The sequence below is a fragment of the Mesoplodon densirostris genome, chromosome 14 (genome assembly GCF_025265405.1).
Source record: "Mesoplodon densirostris isolate mMesDen1 chromosome 14, mMesDen1 primary haplotype, whole genome shotgun sequence".
Taxonomy (NCBI): Eukaryota; Metazoa; Chordata; class Mammalia; order Artiodactyla; family Ziphiidae; genus Mesoplodon; species Mesoplodon densirostris.
The window spans coordinates 66,587,421-66,606,342 of NC_082674.1; the positions used below are offsets into that span (position 1 = coordinate 66,587,421).

The following is an 18,922-nucleotide window of genomic DNA, read 5'->3' on the forward strand; positions in this document are numbered from 1 at the left end:
CTATACTGTTCTCCATAGTGGCTGTACCAATTTACATTCCCACCAACAGCATAGGAGGGTTCCCTTTTCTCCACACCCTCTCTGGTATTTCTTATTTGTAGACTTCTTGATGATGGCCATTCTGACCGGTGTGACGTGACATGCCATTGCAGTTTTGATTTCACAGGTTCAGATTTTAATATAGTCTGGAAATACCCTCACAGACACACCCAGAAATAATGTTTGAGCAGCTAATGAAGCTTCCCCTAGCCCAGTCAAGTTGACACAAAATTTACCATCTCAGAGGGGAAATCACAATTTAACCCAAATACTTCCACAGGGCAGGGTAAGCCCGGAACCTGTTTCCTGTCTCGTGCAGAAGCTGTACCAATCCAGGGCTGGGCTGTCCCATCTGGAAGCATCACCACCTGCAGCCACTGGACCCTTGGAGTGTGCCTGGTTTGAGCTGAGATGTATTGAAGCGTCAAACAGACACTGGATTTAGAAAACTTACTTTAAAAATCCCCAAAAAGAAAATATTAATAATTTTTATTGAATACTTGTTGAAATAAGATTATTTCAATATATTGTTTTAATTACAATATATTATTAACCTTAATTTCAAGTGTACGTGGCTACTAGGAAACTTAAAATGTCATCTGCAGGTTGCGCTTTTGTCTACTAAACCGGCACTGATCTAGAAGGAAATCAAAGATTCCCCTTCACACTTTTTCTGACTCCAGGACCCCAGGAAGGAAGCGCTCTGTGGGACTTCCAGAATGGTCTATTTTGAACTCCCCACCTGAACCTTTAGGCCCTCCTGGTTCTCCAGAGTCAGAGACACCCAAGAAGATGCTCCTCTAGTCAAAAACATGCCTCCCCCAGGGACCCCTCCTAAAAGGGCCTTGGGAAAGGGACCCTGCAACAGCCTGGAGACTGTCTAGAGCACCCCCCAATGCCGCTACAGCATCCCGAGCCTGTCTCCCGGTGCCTGTTTCTCTGTGTGCTCTGTGGTGTGACCCGCAAAACGCTGTTAGCAAGCTCCAAGGGAGTTTTTCCTGGTGCAGGAATCCTCAGAGCCTTTATACATCAATAGGTATCATGACCCCCCGAGGGCCAAACATTTCCCATGACTCTCTCCAAATCTGACGAGGACGGATCCCTCCCGCCTTTTGTTTGTTTGTTTGTTCGTTTGTGGCAGGTGGGCCTCTCACTATTGTGGCCTCCCCCGCCGCAGAGCACAGGCTCCAGACGCGCAGGCTCAGCGGCCACGGCTCACCGGCCCAGCCGCTCCGCGGCACGCGGGATCCTCCCGGACCGGGGCACGAACCCGTGTCCCCCGCATCAGCAGGCGGACTCTCAACCACTGCGCCACCAGGGAAGCCCCCTCCCGCCTTTTTTGAGCATCCATGATGCAAGGCTGTGTGTGTTCTATAACATCGGTCCTCCTGTTCACGGCCCTCCCCCTCCCTGGAGGAAGCGGCCAGAGCTATGAGGCACCCACGGCTGGATCTGAGAGGGAGCTGGAGCTGCTTCTTTCTAGAATATTTTGTTTACTGGCATTTGGCAAAATGGCAGTTGATTGACCAACAAGAGGAATTTGCCGATTTTCAACCACTTTCCTCTTCCTGGTTTTGACATTCTCTCCTCTAGCCCTTGGAACAACTTAAGTGCCCTCTGATTTACATGATCCTAGGAGAGCTCAAAAAAATATGTGTACTTTCTGTACTGGGGGTAAGAGAGGGAGCCTTCTAGCAATTCCTTATTCATTTAACGGGGGGCGGGGGGAAATATATTCGGTTTCCAACAGGCAGCTTTAAGATTTGCAAAGTGTTGGCTGAAGGACCTTACTCAGTAATCATCCGTATTATTTCATAAAGGGGCTCTAACCCTCCCAGAGTGCGGGGCGGCAGAGGATAAAGCCTCTCTGTGGCTGGTGGCAGGGAGTTAACAGCAGGCTGGGGCTGTCTGGCTGGCAGGGGGCCAAGAAGATCATTTTCTTCCACCCATTTTGCTAACAGTGGCCGCTATGACATTCCACCCCAGGCCCTCCGCCCTCCTTGCGCCCTACCCCTCTGAGATCCTCCTAAAGCCTCCACTCAGGCTACAGAGAAGCTTACAGCTCCTGCTATCCGCGTCAATCATTAGGGTCCCACATCTGGCCCATCTTTCTCAAAAACCAGAATGCCGCCAGTAGGCTGGTCTTGCCACCCGAGGCATTTTCTTACTCCTAGCTCTGCCTTGGTTTCACATCACTCAACAATCATTTATTAAACAGAGCAGGTACGCATGCCAGGCCTGGGGCTAAGGGTGGGTCACAAAGACAAGCTCCTTCCGGACTCTGTGCAAATGGACGAAATCGGTTGAGTTGGGTTTTTTTTTTTTTTAAATCCCTCATTGGTTGAACTCACTGTTCCTCCTGGTTTCTTTCATCTTGATGACAACTGAATGAAAGTTTGGTCCTGATTCGTGCTGGACCGCGTCTGCCTTGAGAACCCTCCCCATGGAATCTCCCCTACCGCGCTGAGCTGGCAGTGTCCCAGCCTTGGGGGGCCTGCCTTCCCTTCTCCTCGGTGTCCAGTCCAAGGGCAGGGCCACTACCGGACGCGTGGCCTTCTCTGCCTCTCAGCAGGCCTGTCGCTGTGCTGACACAGCAGAGACCCAGTTTCAGCTGACAACCTCATACCGCAGGTCAGGAAACAAAAGAGCAATTCAGTTCTTGAGAAACTGGCCAGATTTCCGTGCAACCGATTTTTCCTTCTTGAAATCACTTTTTGTGTTTCCATCACAGAAATGAATTTGAAGGAAAATGAGTCATTGCGGGTGTGCTCAGCATCGCTGGTCTCCCACGAGTAAGTCCATTCCCGCGTGAAGCTATTAATTTCCATTTCTAGGGTTTTCAGATGTAAAACAAATGTTTGATGTAACGCACACCACTGCTCTGTTACATTTAAACAGCCTCTCACTGCCGTAATTGGCGAAGCACTTCATCGATCAGCATACATTTGGTCCTTGGGAAGGCTGCTTTTACATTAGTTTGACACAGGGGAAAACAGTCACGAGCCTTTTCTTTTTTATTTTTTTATTTTTTGCGGTATGCGGGCCTCTCCCTGTTGTGGCCTCTCCCATTGCGGAGCACAGGCTCTGGACGCGCAGGCTCAGCGGCCATGGCTCACGGGCCCAGAAGCTCCGCGGCATGTGGGATCCTCCTGGACCAGGGCACGAACCCGCGTCCCCTACATTGGCAGGCGGACTCTCAACCACTGCGCCACCAGGGAAGCCCACGAGCCTTTTCTTGATGGCTGCTCCCCGCCGGGTTCCAGCAGCTGCTGCTTCTTGCCGGCCTCACGGTGATTCTCACGCCGGGGGATGGCCCAGCGCACATGGGCTTGAAGGGGAGACTCCAATTATGGATCAAATAGATTCCACTCAGTTCCTCTGCAACACCATTCTGGGCACAAGTGCCCCGTATGTACCAGAAGCTGGTCCTGGGGTTTAAGATGTGGCCCCTGTAATTCTAAATGTCTTCTTTCATCTACTTTTTCCGCTGCAAAGTGGGGATGCTAGATTCCTGCCAGGCCTGACAACCTAGAATTCCCCCCACGCAGCCCAGAGGGGCCCCGATCCATCCCTTCTTGCCCAATTATTAGGGCTGCTGGGCTGCCACATCCAGGCCAGTGCTCGCCCCGGATCCTAGAACCATGAGGGAGCTGAAGTAGAAAGGGGTTTATCCCAGGCAGCTAGGTGGCTTCCAGAATGCTTGGGAGAGCGGGAGCAGACCCCAGGAGGAGTCACCCAGCAGACCCAGCTGCACCCATGATGACCAGGCAGGTGCCGCATCACCAGCGCCCAGCACGCACCTGCTGGATCCTGGTCCACCCACCTCTGCTCTCCTCAGACAGTGACGCAGGTGTCTCGGGCTCTGCCTTTCTGGCCACCTGACTGGTTCCAAATGAAATCGCCCCCGTTTGCATCAGGGGGTGGACCCGAAGCGATGCCAGCTTCCGGCTGCACCGGGGCGGGGGCTGAGGAGGGAGCCTCGGGCCTGCAGCAGCAGCTTCACTTCCTCTCGTCATCACCTCCTGGAAGCCTGCCAGGTGAGCCCAGCCCCCATGGTCTGTTACCCTCCTCCTCTCTGTTCCCAGGCAACATGATTGTCTCTGTAGAAAACCTGATGGAATTCACAAAAAGCTATTAGAATCAATGAGTTTAGCGAGGTTGCAGCTCACAAAATCCAATTACAAAAATCAAGTACTTACCTACATCCTAGGAACAAACAATTGGAAATTGAAATGAAAATCAATTTTACTTAATATCACGTCAACTATATTAAGTTCTTACGGATACATCTGACCTAAGGTGAGAAAGATCCGTGCGCTGAAAACGGCAAAACCTTGCTGATGGAAATTAAAGAAGATTTAAATTAATGGAGATATAGACCTTACTTATAGGCTGGGAGATTCAATTCCACTCAAATTGATCCACAGATTCAAAACAGACCCAATCAAAATCCAAGCAGACCTTTTTCTTTTGTAGAAATTAACCAGCTGATTCTAAAATCTATATGGAAATGCAAAGGACCTAGAATAGGCAGAACAACTTAGAACAAAGTTGGAGGATTAATGCTACCTGATTTCAACAATTATTGTAGAGCTGCAATAATCAAGACAGTGTGTTATTGGCATAGACATTGGCAAACAGAATAGAGTTCAGAAGTAGACCCACCCATATATAAACAACTTAATTTTGACAAAGGGGCAAAGACAATTCAGTGAAGAAACGATAATCATTTCGACCAATGGCGCTGGAACTATTGAATATTCATAGTTTCAAACATTCATAATTTACATTCATGTAAAAAGTTATGTTTGGATTCATAACTTGCACCATATACAAAAATCAACCCCAAATGGATCATAGTCTTAAATGTATGACAATAAAACTTCTGGAAGAAAGCATAAAAGAAAATCTGTGTGACTCTGGGTTAGGCAATGATTTCTTAGTTATACCACCAAAAAGAATGATCCATAAAAGAAAAAAATTAACTTTTGCTCTTTGAATGACACAGTTAATAGAATAAAAAGATGAGCCATAGGCTGGGAGAAAATATTTGCCAGATATATCAGAATAAAGATTTGATAACTCAATAATAAGAAAACAACCAGTTTTAAAAATGGGCAAAAGATTTGAACAGATATTTTACCAAAGACGATATCTGGATGGCAAAAAAGCACAAGAGAAGATGTTCAACATCATGTGTCATTAGAGAAATGCAAAGTAAAGCCACAGTGAGACATCACGACACACCTGTTGCACTGTCTAAAATCTAAAAGTGCTGGTGAGGGTGTGGAGCAACTGGAACTCTCCCTGGTGGTGGGCTGCAAAATGGCACAACTACTTTGAAAAAGACTTTGGCTGATTCTTGTGAAGGTAAACCTACACTTACTACGTGATCCAGCTTTCCCACTGCAGGCACTTACCCAAGAGAAAAGAGGGCACGAATACGTATCCAGACCAAGACTCAGATGTTTACAGCAGCTTTATTTGTAATAGTCTAAACTGGAAGCAACTCAAAGGCCCACTAGCAGGTTAGGGGGATAAATTCTGGTCCATCCATACAATGGGACACTCTTCTGCAAAGAAAAGGAATGGATTGTGGAAACATGAAACAGTGAGGATAAGTCACAAATAAGCCAGATGAAATGTGTACACACTGTGTGAGTCTAGAAAAGGCAACTCATCGTTGGTGACAGAAAGCAGGTGAGTGACTACCTGGCGGAGGGCTGGGGGAAGGTGTACAAAGGGGCAGGAAGGGTCTGTTCATTGTCTTGGTTTGGGGATGGTTTCGCAAATGTATACCTAGGTCAAAATGATCAAACTGTGCACTTAAATTTGTGCAGTTTGTGGCATGTCAGTTATAACTCAACAAAACCGTTAAAGAAACAACTAGGACAGACTAAGTCTGCCCTCTGCTCAGACCCTCCACTTCACTCGGACGGGAAGCCCGGCTCATCCACTGGCTCCGTGGGACTCATACCCTCCAGCTTCTCTGCCCTCCTCTCTGCCTTGATCACTCAGCTCCAGATGCAGCATGTGTGCTCTTCACACAACTGTTCAAAGATATCAGGCATTCGTTACCCGGATATCTCTGTGGCAAGCTCCTTCCTTTAAGCCTTTGCTAAAATGTCACCTTCTCAATGACACCCACCCTGACCACATTATTAAAATCTCATGTCCAACCAGCACACACCCCCAAAATTCAGGCCCCTTTCCCTATTCTATTTTTTCCATAACACTTACCACTTTCTAATGTGATAAGGTAATTTACCCATTTTTATGTTAACTATTTATTGTTTGTCTTCCCTTCCCCCCCCACCCCCAGAATATAAGCTTCATGAAAGTGATGTTTACTGTTTTTCCCCCTGATGCATGTCGAGATCTGGCACAGAGTGGGCTTTCAGTAAATATTTGTTCAGTGAATGCATGAATGTCTCACTAATACGTGAGTCGTTCTCGCTCAGGCAGAGATAATAACCTATACAACCTACATAAATGCTGTTATAAAATCCAGCTCAGAAAATGCTGACAAACTTCTTTTGAGAAATGGAAATTCTTCTTTTTAATGGGGTTGCATTTGTCTATTATTTCCCTCAAGGTTTACACATTTGATAAAAATTTTTTCCATTTCAAATTCACAAAAATCTTGTTTAAGGCATCCTCACATTTATGTCTTTATTTTGGCTGGGATCATGTCTCCTGTTGTAAGTAAGAGGGTGAGAGGTCCTCGACAGTGGGCTGGGTGGTCTCTCCTCCTCGCGGATTTGCGATGCCCTGCCCCCTTCTCTCGAGACTACCACCTAACAGCTATGTCTGTACCAAATGTCTCCATAATGTGGTAAAACTGCCCTTTCCCAGTTGTTCAGTTTTAGGCGCTTTCTATCACGTTCCTGCTGTGACAGACCAGGACTTAGCTTCTGCATCCTCCTCCTCCTCCCTGTACTTAGGGTCATTTTCTTCTGGCCATTTTCTCCCATATTCTGGGGGTGAGAATTCCTCATAGTTGATTGTTAGTTCTTGTATATCCTATAATGTTCTTACCTCTTCTCTCTATTTTAGAAGATTTTTCTCAAAAGTACTACTCAACCCCTCTGATAAATCTATTAATAAGGGCATCTTATGTTTAATTTCCAGGAGCTGCTTTGTTTTCTCCCTGTTCCTGCTCTGTAGCACCATCCTTTCCCTCTCATGGCCACACTGCACTCCAAGGACAGAATTGTTCAACAGTGAGATGTACGGGCTGGAAGGAGAAAAAGGGGCCCACCTGGGGGACCCGGGGAATTCAGGTGGATAAACAGCCCAGAGCAACTCTGTCCCATAAAATATAATGTGGCCCAGTTATATCATTTTAAATTCTCTAATAGACACAGCTTAAAAAATGAAAAGAAAAAGGTTGGAATGAATTTTAAGAAAGCATTTTCTTTAACCCAATAGATCCAATACATTTTCATTTCAACATATTATTGATACAAAAACGTATTAATGAGTTATTTCACATTTTTTGGTGCGTCTTCGCAACTGGGTATATAATTTACACTTCAGCACATCTGGACTCGCCACATTTCAAGTGCTCAAGAGCTGCACGCGCTGGACAACTCAGGTCAGCTGCAGGCTCATTTCAAAGCTGCCCTGGCTCCCCTAGGAATGTCCTCCAGTCTTTCTGGAACCTGACCCCCAGCTCTGGCCACCCTCCTGCCCCATCGCTCCTTCCCAGATCCCCGTCAGCTGGGCCTCACCGGCCCCCGCCTTGGACATCATCTGTATCAGTGCATTTGCTCCGGGTTTAAGCCCTTTGAAAGTGCTGGTTCCCCAGGGATTGCCCCGTCCGTCTCTCCACCAGGTCTGGTTCTGTGACTGGCATCCTTGGGTTCCACATATGAGCCCAGCTTTGCTGTCCCAGCCTCCATACCCTGGGCTACTGCCCAGCCGACCAGCCTCTCAACCCGGCTAGAAAGGCTGCAGCCTGAAGGTTTCAGGCAAGCTTGGACAGGGCTCACCCCTGAGATCCTGAGCCCTGGAGCCTGCAGGCGACCAGTTTCTGCCCAACCTCTAACTCTGGGTGGGGTGCGCCTCCTATGTGTACGGGCAGTTCTGGTCATGACTGGCTCAGGAACTGGGGTGGGCTGGGGGCGTGCCGTGTCCAGGGCCTGCACTCAGCACCTCTGTACTGGCGGAGAGAAGGCAAAGCCAGGATGAGGCAGGACAGGGGCCCCCAGTGGTTAGGCCAGGGGCCGGGGTGTGGATTGAGGCCCAGCGCATCCTGGGAGCTCCGCCCACCCCAGCCCTGAGGGAGGGGGTGGGCAGGTGTGCCTGGTGAGTCAGCCCTGGGCCCCCGCTGCCCTCCCGATGACTTCCAGCTCACACAATAGCACTATTGGGTCACTGCGTTTGGCTGCGGCTTCCGTTGCTACCCAGGGACTCAGCCCAGGGACCTCTAGGGACAGAGGGAATTGGCTGTGAGAGGTCTTTGTGTAAATCTGTCCTCAGGAAGGAGCCAGGGTCACGGAGAGCAGGGCTGGCCCAGGAGGAAGAGGAGCCGGTCTGACGAGCTTGGACCACTGGCCTCTGGGTGTGGGAAAGTGACAGGGAAAGCTTATCACAGTGGTGTGGATTGACCGTGCATTTTAAGCCAGTTTGCAGACAAAGGAGCTTGAAAGTCTGAAGTCGAAGAGAGGAAGCCAGTCGATGGATGTCTGGGCCGGGGACCTCCCCCATCATAAAAAATCCCTGTAGCCGAGAAGGCAAACCCAGATTCCTTTTAGGAAAGTTAAGCCACATTTTTGGGGATGACAATGATTTTTTTTTTTTTTTTAGATAAATATTTCTCAATCCTAGGAAGATTTTTGAATTAAATATATAGATGTTTAATCGAATTAAATTATAGCATTAATATTTTTGAGATAAGAAATGGTATATTTGGTAGTTCACATATTTATAAAATTTAAGAGAATTTGGCTTGTTAATTTAAAATGTATAATTGAATTTAGACTTTTGAATTTAGGTTGGAATCTTAGCAAAAGTATAAACAACATTGGAGTATTTAAGAGAGCTTAAGACTTAACCATATTTAGACATTTAATTTATTAGATTTCCAAGGATTACTTAAGTACTTGGAAAGGTTTGTTAATTACATAACTTAAGCACTTAAAAAGGACATTTAATTAATAGACATATAAATGAATTTAAAATACTTAAAGGAGTTTAATTCCATTTTTAAATGAAAACAGACATTAATCAAAGTAATTAAAAGGAATTGCCTAATGCTGGGTTTGTAAATAGAGTAAGAAGATTTGTAAGCTGGATTTTAAAATTTAAGGAAGAACCAGGGTTTGGTAACTGTATATTTTTTTTAACTCATGTAACTTCCTCTCGGATAATCTTTTCTATTCTGACACATGCTACAAGATGGATGAATTTTTAGGACATTATGATAAGCTCACAAAAGGACGAATACTATATGATTCCACCCCTATGAGGTCCCCAGAGGAGTCAAACGCACAGAGACAGAAAGTAAATGGTGGGTGCCCGGGACTGGGGGGGAGGAGCTGGGTAGTTAGTGTTTTTAACGGGGACAGAGTTGCAGGTTGGGAAGATAAAGAAGTTCTAGAGACAGATGGGGGGGATGGTTGCACAGCAACATGAATGTACTTAGTGCCACCGAACTGCGCACTTAAAAATGATGAAGCTGGGGCTTCCCTGGTGGCGCAGTGGTTGAGAGTCTGCCTGCCGATGCGGGGGACACGGGTTCGTGCCCCGGTCCGGGAGGATCCCGCGTGCTGCGGAGCGGCTGCGCCCGTGAGCCCTGGCCGCTGAGCCTGCGCGTCCGGAGCCTGTGCTCTGCAACGGGAGAGGCCACAATAGTGAGAGGCCCGTGTACCGCAAAAAAAAAAAAAAAAAAAAAGATGAAGCTGGTAAAGTTTGTCATGTGTATTTTACCACAATTTTAAAAAAACTCACAATAGGTCACAGGCCACATGTGGTGTCTAGTTTAAAGGATTTTCCAGAAATGCTGTGGGAGATTAGACAGATAGGAAATAACAGCTCTACTGAATGAGACCCTGGGCTCCTTTCCAGATGATATGTGATCTTAATCTAAAATGCAGACCCAGGGGCCGGTGGTCTGTCCTCCCACAAGGTTTGCATATAAACCAAAGTACCACTGGGACCTGGAATATACTTTCCCACCAACGTGCGATTATATGCCCAGGCCTCCTTCCGAGTGTTTAAGGTGGGTTTGGTTTAACTCTCATTAAGCCAGAGAGAAGGATGCGATTTTCACATTTTACAGCTTCCCTTTTTCTCTCTTGTTAACCAACAAATATTTGCTAAGCTCTACAACGTCGGGGAGCACAGTGTTAAGAACTTTGAGAAAAGTTTTTAGGTTGAACCGTAAGAAATCGCCAACATTCAACCATTCTGACCTGGAAAAAAAAAAAAAGGCAATTTTGTATTGTTCAACCTGATCTAGAGTTGTTGACAGTCTGACGGGAGAGAGGAGACACAGACACACAGAGAGGATGGCTAGCAGCAGCCAGGCACAGATACACACCGAGGCCTTCCCGGAGGGGTAGTGTGACTAAGGAGGAGGTGGGGATGAGGCTGGGACGCGGGCCTGATGGGCAAAGTCACTCTTACTACAAAAACGGCCGCAGAAGGGAGGCGGGAGTGCCTGGCAGAGCCTGTCTGTGGGATCGTGAGAACATAGTTTTGATCAGGAGACCTGAGGAGACCCCGAGGACCTGCGGGGCCAAGGGCAGCGGGATCGCGCCAGCTTCTGGAGTTTGGACGTCATCATGTCTGTGGGCAGGAAGGAGCGGATGGGCCTTCCTAGCAGCGAAGTGAGGAGATAGAAGCCCGTTTCCGGGAAGGACGGATGGTTGAGGGGAGGCAACAGGCAAGGCAGCACGGCTGGCAGCTCCTACTCAGCGCAGCCGGGCGCTGCGAGCCGGGGGCCTGCGAGCCCCTCACAGAGGAAGAGGTGGTGCGGGGCTGGAGCGGGCGTGGAGCTGCCCGAGAAAGGCGGGAGCAGGTGATGAGGGGGGGTGGGGGGAGGACGGGAACACAGAGACAGAGCTGGGCCGACCAAGAGCCGGAAAGATGATGGAACTCCACCTAGACTTTTGAAAGAAGAAATATGGATGTGCTAACCATTCCCAGCCAAGCAAGCATCTTTTTCAAGGGCATCCTCAAGGCGCGTTCAGGGATGAAAAGACTGAGTCCACTGCTCTCTCCTCTCAGGTTGATTCACGCAGAGCTATGAGACAAATAGTGAGGACCTACTACGTGCTAAACGCTGTTGACAACACAATATCCCCACCCTTGTGGAACTTAATTCCAGCCCTGCGAGGTGTGTGTGTACAGACAGTAAATAATAACCAGAGTAAATTAGGGAATTGGTAAATACTATGGGGGGGAAAATAAGAGCAGAATAAGGATGATCAGGATGGTCAGGGAGGCTTCACTGAGAAGGTTCTCAAGGAATCTTTCTAGATGACCTAGATTATGAATTCCGTATTCTGCTCCATCCGCCATGCTGTTAACTGACTTCGTTACACTTTAAAATTTGACAAACAGGTTTCTAACAGGCATTTTTGATGAAAACATTGACTAAAGATAAAATTATTTTCTAATATCACCAGAAACCAAGCAAAGTCAGCAGCAGAAACCTCTCTCCTAAATATTTTTCTACAACCAGTGCAACCGATTGGACACTGATTTTTACTCACCCAATTTTGGTCCATGCCATTTAAAATACATACGAATTTTTTTAAATGTACTTTTCGGTCAGATCATTCATATCCACTGTAGAACATTTGGGAAATATTAGAAATTGTGAAGAAAATAAAATGTCACCAATTCCTTAAAATAAATTCTAGATAGTTTTATAACCAAGGTCACCATTCCCACCTAAAAAAAACCCCAAAGTACAAAACAACCACCCTAAAGATCTACCACGGGGAGTCAAAGGCTGCACCACAGTAGAGATGGGCTTTCTCCAAGGAACGAGCCAAAGCACTTCAGCAAAGATGTTGCCCCTAAATCTCCAACACCGAATGTGACCGGTGATGAAATTAACATCTATTTGGACATCTGCATTCTGGTTGGGCAAATATGTTAATTGGTTTCATTACTTCAAGGTCATGCCTTATTATTATTCTCTACTATTCATGGCATTGGAAGGGAGCTCCTGGTCTTTGTAGAAAGGAATTCTGCGTCTGAATGCCATCTGTGACTAGACCCATGTTCTAGGTTGAAATCGTTTGAACCAGGGCTCCGTGGTCCCACCAGCAGATGTGGTCTGGAAACTCAGATTACCAATGGCTTCATTTAGATAATAATTCAGCATATTAATCTATTTTTCCCTTTTCATTAAGATCATTTAACAGGCTGTACAAAGGTTCTAAGCATTTTACGTTATTATGCAAAGCAGCTCACCTTATCTACACGTATGATAACGTCTAACGGTTATAATATCACCCTTAAATGGCTAAGCAGAGAGTAGGTCTGCACCCGTGCTTCCAAGGCCATGAAGATACAGGGGTTTCAGGACTTGGCGGAGGTCATGCTGCTGGAGTGACCCAGGTCAGCCTCAGGCTTAGATCCAAGGCGGATGCCAAAGTTGCAGTTCAACAACCAGGAAGGGAGGACCACTGCCTCCTTGGCCTTGGGGTTTCCCCAGGCCACGACCTGTTCTTCCACAGGCTCACCCATCAGTGGGAGCTCGAGTACAAGGCTCTGGTCTTTGGTTCCTGACTTTGGCTGCAGAACCTGGTCCCCAAGCCGAGCTTAGGGGCTGGTCAAATGCCCGTCCCCTGAGGAGGAGGCCATGCATTTTAAGACACTGTCACCGTGAGTTTTTTTGGGTTTTTTTTAAACATCTTTATTGGAGTATAATTGCTTTACAATGATGTGTTAGTTTCTGCTGTATAACAAAGTGAATCAGCTATACATACACATATATCCCCATATCCCCTCCCTCTTGCATCTCCCTCCCACCCTCCCCATCCCACCCCTCTAGGTGGTCACAAAGCACCGAGCTGATCTCCCTGTGCTATGTGGCTGCTTCCCACTAGCTCTCTATTTCACATTTGGTAGTATATATGTCCATGCAGTGGGTTTTTATACCAGCCATCAGGCTCATCCATCTTCAGTAGTGACTTCCAGTCAAGCAACAGGACCTGCCCCCCAGGATGGAACATCACGCATCTTTCCAGTTAGCTTGTGAGGCTGGGAGCTGTGCTAGGAGAAATCCAAGTGGAGGTGCAGGCAAATAAGGATTGGTTTGGTTTTTTGTGTTTTAAAAAAGCCCATTCTAGTCATTGACAACCAGATGTTTCTCTCCAGACAAGGCAGAGAAAGGGCAGCCTGTGAGGCTGCAGGAGGTGTGCACACAGAGTGGGAGACAGAATAGTACCTGCTGAGCCGGCCCCACTACCCACAGGAGGTCCCGGGAGCCTCTGCCCTCCAGTGGGTATCAGCACAGTTGAGGAGCTCGTGGAGGAGCATTTTCTCGCGGATGGAGCTGTTACCCTCCAGGTCTGAATCGCTGTATCTGGCAGTGGGGTACCACCTGCTGAGAAGAGGGTGTTCTGGGCTGCAGGTTTGCATCCGGCCCCCCAACAGAATCTGGTGGTGGAGGGATCCCAGCTCTCCAGTTTCTTCCTTTAGGGTAGTTTGCTGTACATCCATGTCATCAAACCTGTCATCTGATGATATCCTACTTAAGAACTTATGAAACTATCATCATTTCCCTAATATGGCAGCGTCTTGATTGAAGAATTATACTTTTAATTTTCCTGGTCACCTTCCTCGGAATAAGTATACATTTTTAGTATGTCCAACTTTTTCCATTGCCTCTAAGTTAAAAAGTATTTGTATTGCAATAGTTTTTTGTAATATTTGTAATGCAATAGAAAACTGCATTTTCTACCATGAAAGAGGTAGACTCTTAAAAAAACAAAACTTTCTTTTACAATCCTTTCAAGTCGTCAGCATCATCCACACAGCGAGAGCAGCCAGAGAACCATAAACACATTTGTCGACCCTCGGAACCTATCAGTAACGTGTGCATATTAACTAGGTACGCGGTACCTCCAGGGAAGTGCTCGGAAGAGGCAACCTGCTGGCCCATGAGGTGTCAGGAGGTGGGGCCTTCGGGCATCAATGAGGTCGTGAGGGTGGGGCGCTCCTGAAGAGGATTAACACCCTTATCAGAGCAGCCGGAGGGCCGCTGGCTCTCTCTCCACCATTGGAGGGTCCAAGTCGGAGGTCTGCAAACTGGGAGGCCCTCGCCAGAGCCCTGCCATGCTGACACCGCCACCTCAGACCTCCAGCCTCCAGAACCCTGAGGAGTAAATCTGCTGTTTCTACGCCACTCGGTTATGGTATTTTGTCACAGCGACAGCAGCTGAGACAGGGCAAAGGTCTTCAGGACCTTTGGTTGTTGGCTTGTTCAGCTTTTGCCTGATGCTCGACGGCTACGGTGCTGCCAGCTGGGGCCGAGAAAGGTGAGGGCTTCCTCCCAATAACATGGAGAAAACCAAGGGGTGTCCCCCTCAAGAGAGGTGACTTCCAGGGATGCGGGCTTGTCAGCTACCCAAGTGAGGATGTGGTCAAGCGTGGCTTTGGGGCTGCAGCTCCAGGAGGAGGAGTTGGCTGGAGCAGCACCTCTTCAAACGCTGGACGAGGCTGAGCTCTAAGAGAGGGGGCGGGCTGGCTCTAAGACTGCAGGGTGAGGACCACGCTCCCTGAGGGCCTCCTGGGGCCAGAGGTGGGGCCCCTGAGGAAGCCCATGGGGAGCAAGGGCAGGGTCACGCGGGTCACGTGACACACAGAGGCCTGGCTGGCGTCCCCTGTGGTCGTGGCCACAGCCTATGATCCTGTCCAGGGCGCCACCCCAGCTGACCCCGCACGACCCTCAGTACAGAGGTGGAAGCAGCCCTACTCACTTGTGCACAAACACTCAGAAAGGCTGGATAATTTGCTTGAAGTCACGGGGTCAAGAAGGATGACCCAGCACTCCCACCAGAGTGGCCACGTCTGGACAGGGGAGGCTGTTTCTGGGGACAGCAGAGGGCACCCGGGCCAGGTGTTAGCACGGAAATGATGTTAATTACGTGAATCAAACACTCACAGATGAATAATGCTGGATTCTAGTGAGCAAATGGCCCAAACTAGACCTGTGTTTATTGAAAAGTAGCATTTTAAAAGAATACTTTCAAGCTTTTTTATCCTCTCAGTTCTGAACTTTGGTCTTGAGAAATTATTCTGGCATTCTGGCGCTGGGCGGTAGAAATGGTGAAAAAAGTAGATTATGAACCAGTCAGTACAGAGAAACCAAAGACAAAACTGTAAGGCACCAAAAATGCTTTGTTTGGAAACGTCAGAGTTTCAGGAGATACAAAGATTCTAATTTACAATTTAATACTTTAATTTGTAAGGCACTTTGGAAGAGAAGATGGACAGTTTTAGCTCCTAGAAACAGGATTTAATGGCATTTGGCAAAAGCCACTTGTAAGAGCCTGGTAGTTTCAGACTGTAATGCACAGGCTGTCAATGGAAAATGAAGGCACGTTTCATGCAAGCAAATGAGCAGAGTCGACCCTATTGTCCTCTGCTGTCTGTGCAAAGAGGCAAGGGAACAGCAAAATCAGATTTGTCCAGGAAATCTCTGGCCAGGCAGGAAGGTGATGGTACAAGTGCCACCTGGACAGAGCATCGGTGGTCCACGCTCCAAACCACACGGGTACCCTGCCTGACATCCCCTTCCCCGCACCCAATCTATCGACAGGCTCATACTGGGACTACCAGTTCACCCTCCGCTGGCCCACCTGGTGCTCGCACGTCCCGGAGTACATATGTCCCGGAGTGCATAGATACGAATCCTGATCAACCCCACGCAGCTGGAGACTCCCACACGGTCGTTTGAGATTGAAAATAATTGTCGGGCTTCCCTGGTGGCGCAGTGGCTGAGAGTCCGCCTGTGGATGCAGGGGACACGGGTTCGTGCCCCGGTCCGGGAGGATCCCACATGCTGCGGAGCGGCTGGGCCCGTGAGCCATGGCCGCTGAGCCTGCACATCCGGAGCCTGTGCTCCACAAAGGGAGAGGCCACAACAGTGAGAGGCCCGCGTACGGCAAAAAAAAAAAAAAAAAAAATTGTCAATGACAACTATAAGCCTTAAAGAAGTTCCTGAAGCCAAAACGTGTGTCTGTAGTGTGTCCTTTAACTGCTTCCTCCTGAATTGCTGTGTAAATCAGTGTTTCCACTGTCCAGGCACTCACGGTGTAGAGGGATTCCCGCATGATGTCAACATGGTACACACAGCAGGCAGATCAGAGTTGGGAGGAAGTGGGATTTCCATGACAACATCCAGAACCCACCTGTTTTGGCTAAGGTGATGGTCTGCCTCACCCACCTGGAGCTCTGTTCTTATGTAACTAGGTGCCCCCAACCTCAGGTCCCAGACACCAGATGTCTAATTTCAAAGGCAACAACTAAAGATATAATGAACTCACAGAGAACAGGAATGGCAGATTCAGTGCAAACTCTCACCACATATCTTACTTCTCCTGGAAGCCTCCCCGGCTGCTGTTGGGAGGGCGTGGCCCCAAAGCCAGAGTCCTGGGCTTGTCACCTGCCCCATGAGGCACCAGCCGTGCTTCTTGCGATCACCTGTCCCTCACCTTCTCCATCTGTGTGACGGGGACGATCCCAGGACCGCCTCGAGGAGCTGGGACGAGGATGCCATGTCCGGCCCAGAGGGAGGGCTGAGCACACGTCAGCTGTGATCAGCCATGGGGGCACCAAGGCTGTGCCCTGTGGCTCTGTATTCCCGGTGCCCAGTGCCCTTGGGGGGTCGACAAAGGCTTTCCCGAGCGCACGGAAGGCAGGCGGGACGGAAGGCAGGCGGGACAGGGGAGAGGAAAGCTGGAGCGGGGAGAGGAAAGCTGGGGGAGGGAGGGCTAGCTGACAACAGTTTGGTGAAATATTTTTAACAGATAATTTCCAAAGAGTAAAGGTAAGAGTAAAGGTAAGCTTGAGGTTCTGGTTTCTCTTGGAGTCGCTCTAATTAAAATTATTTCAAGATACAAAAATGCGGCGGTAGAAAAAGAAAACACACAAGTAATAAATTTGTTAGAACACCTCTCTAGAAATGCTCCCCACCTCGGGCACTGAGCATTTCAGGAAAGGCTGCAGGGGCTCCTGCCCCATCGCTGAGTCCCAGCTTTGCCACAGATGAACACACACAGAGTCGTGTCATAATACTTTTTTATTACAATATCCAAAAAACTGAGTATGCAAGTTTAGGAGGTCTCAAGACCCCTTCCTCAGCTGTAGGAATGTGCCATCTCAAGAGTGTATATTTAAACTATAAAGGAGTTCAAATGTAAAGAAAAAAGAAAATGCAATTTCTTCATAAACATTCTGTGTCTCCTACTACCAATCACATATCCTTTTGTAAACCCTGAAAAATTTCCCTGTAAAGCAAATTTTATATATATATATATATCTATATATATATATATATATAGTGTATGTGTGTGTGTGAAGTGTTGGTCGCTCCCCTTTCCCAAAGATCAGCTGTCTTCCTTAATCACCTGTATTAGTGTCAACAAATGGCTATAGATACATATTACTTTGAGAATTAAATACATCATCGTGAAATTGAAACGAGCCGAAGGGCAAGAGGAAAAAGCACTATGCAGATGGCACATCTTGGGGAAACATTTCCGAAACCTCTGTCTTTCCGAGTCTCCGGACTGACTTTCCAGGACCTCTTGTCTTTATTGCAAGTGCAGCCCCAAAGGCACTGGACAGCTTCTTCCCTCCCGTCTCACCCGGTGGTTCCAGTATTGCTACGAGTGCCCGGGGTCACCCCCGGAGAGTCTGAGAGCTGTGTGAACGCAAATGACACAGATCCAGGGATGCCGGGACCAGGACAGGTGGTCCCTGAGCAGGTGCCACCCAGGGCCCGGCCCCGCTGTCACGTGCGCTGTGGCTCACGGAAGTAAGGGCAGCTCCGGTGCATCCAAACCGCGCCCGATGTCTTTCAAGGGGGGGTTTGCTGGCACGAGTGACTTGCACAGACTAAGGCTGGCTCCCACGGAGAAGGAATAAAGTGAGCTGACTCGTCCCCTTCCACCTCCCCATCACTAAAACCGTCCAGGAGGGCCTGGGATGGCAAAGGAGGGCGGATGGCAAACGAACCGACCCGGACAGAAAGGGAAGCCAGCTGGAGAGAGCAAGGACGGGACGGCCACCGGCAGCGGGCCTGCAGGAGAGCCCGGGCCGGGGCGCCTTTCCGGGGCGCGTCCACTGGGCTCACTGCAGCGCCCGGACGAGGTAGAGCTTCTCCCCGTGCTCGCTGGTGAAGATGGGGGCCTTCTTGTAGTGCTCCACCAGCTCGTCCATGGTGTGGAAGCGCCGCTGCCCGATGCAGTAGACGTTGTCCACCAGCTGCACCTTGAAATGCTTGTTCTTCCCTGATGCTTTGAGAGACACGGAGAAGTCACTGGGCTGCAGAGGAAAGAGAACACCAGTTACCACCCGGCCCTGGGCCACGAGCCACAGCAGGGCCGGGGGCGGGGCACCGGGCTCTGCGTCCACACCCGGGGCAGCTCCTGATCTTCACAATGACCCAGAGGCCGGCTGAGATGCTCATGTTCTGCAGTGAAGAAAACTGACATTTTGCTTAGTAGGGTTTCGGTGCTAAATGTATTTCGTTATTTGAAAACTGGAGACTCATTATGGAATGGACAGCACCAGTGATAACCGGTGTTAAATTTTTATTTCCTCAAGCTATTTCTTGAATTTGTAAAAAGTGATTTCTATACAGGCAGCAGCTAGAAGTTTCACTTTCTCTAACTTCTACCACTATTAGAAG

At 48.5% G+C, this 18,922-nt stretch overlaps 1 protein-coding gene across 3 annotated transcripts in view; it reads right to left on the bottom strand.

Moving 5' to 3' along the window:
* Nucleotides 1–17,298: 17,298 nt before the first annotated feature.
* NCK2 (NCK adaptor protein 2) overlaps nucleotides 17,299–18,922 on the bottom strand; it is a 137,771-nt gene continuing 136,147 nt past the window's right edge. For all 3 annotated transcript variants that reach the window (XM_060117089.1, XM_060117087.1, XM_060117088.1), the window contains exon 5: nucleotides 17,299–18,555. In XM_060117089.1, coding sequence (XP_059973072.1) covers nucleotides 18,361–18,555 — 195 coding nt within the window. In that variant the 3' untranslated portion in view covers nucleotides 17,299–18,360. The remainder of the gene's footprint in view (nucleotides 18,556–18,922) is intronic.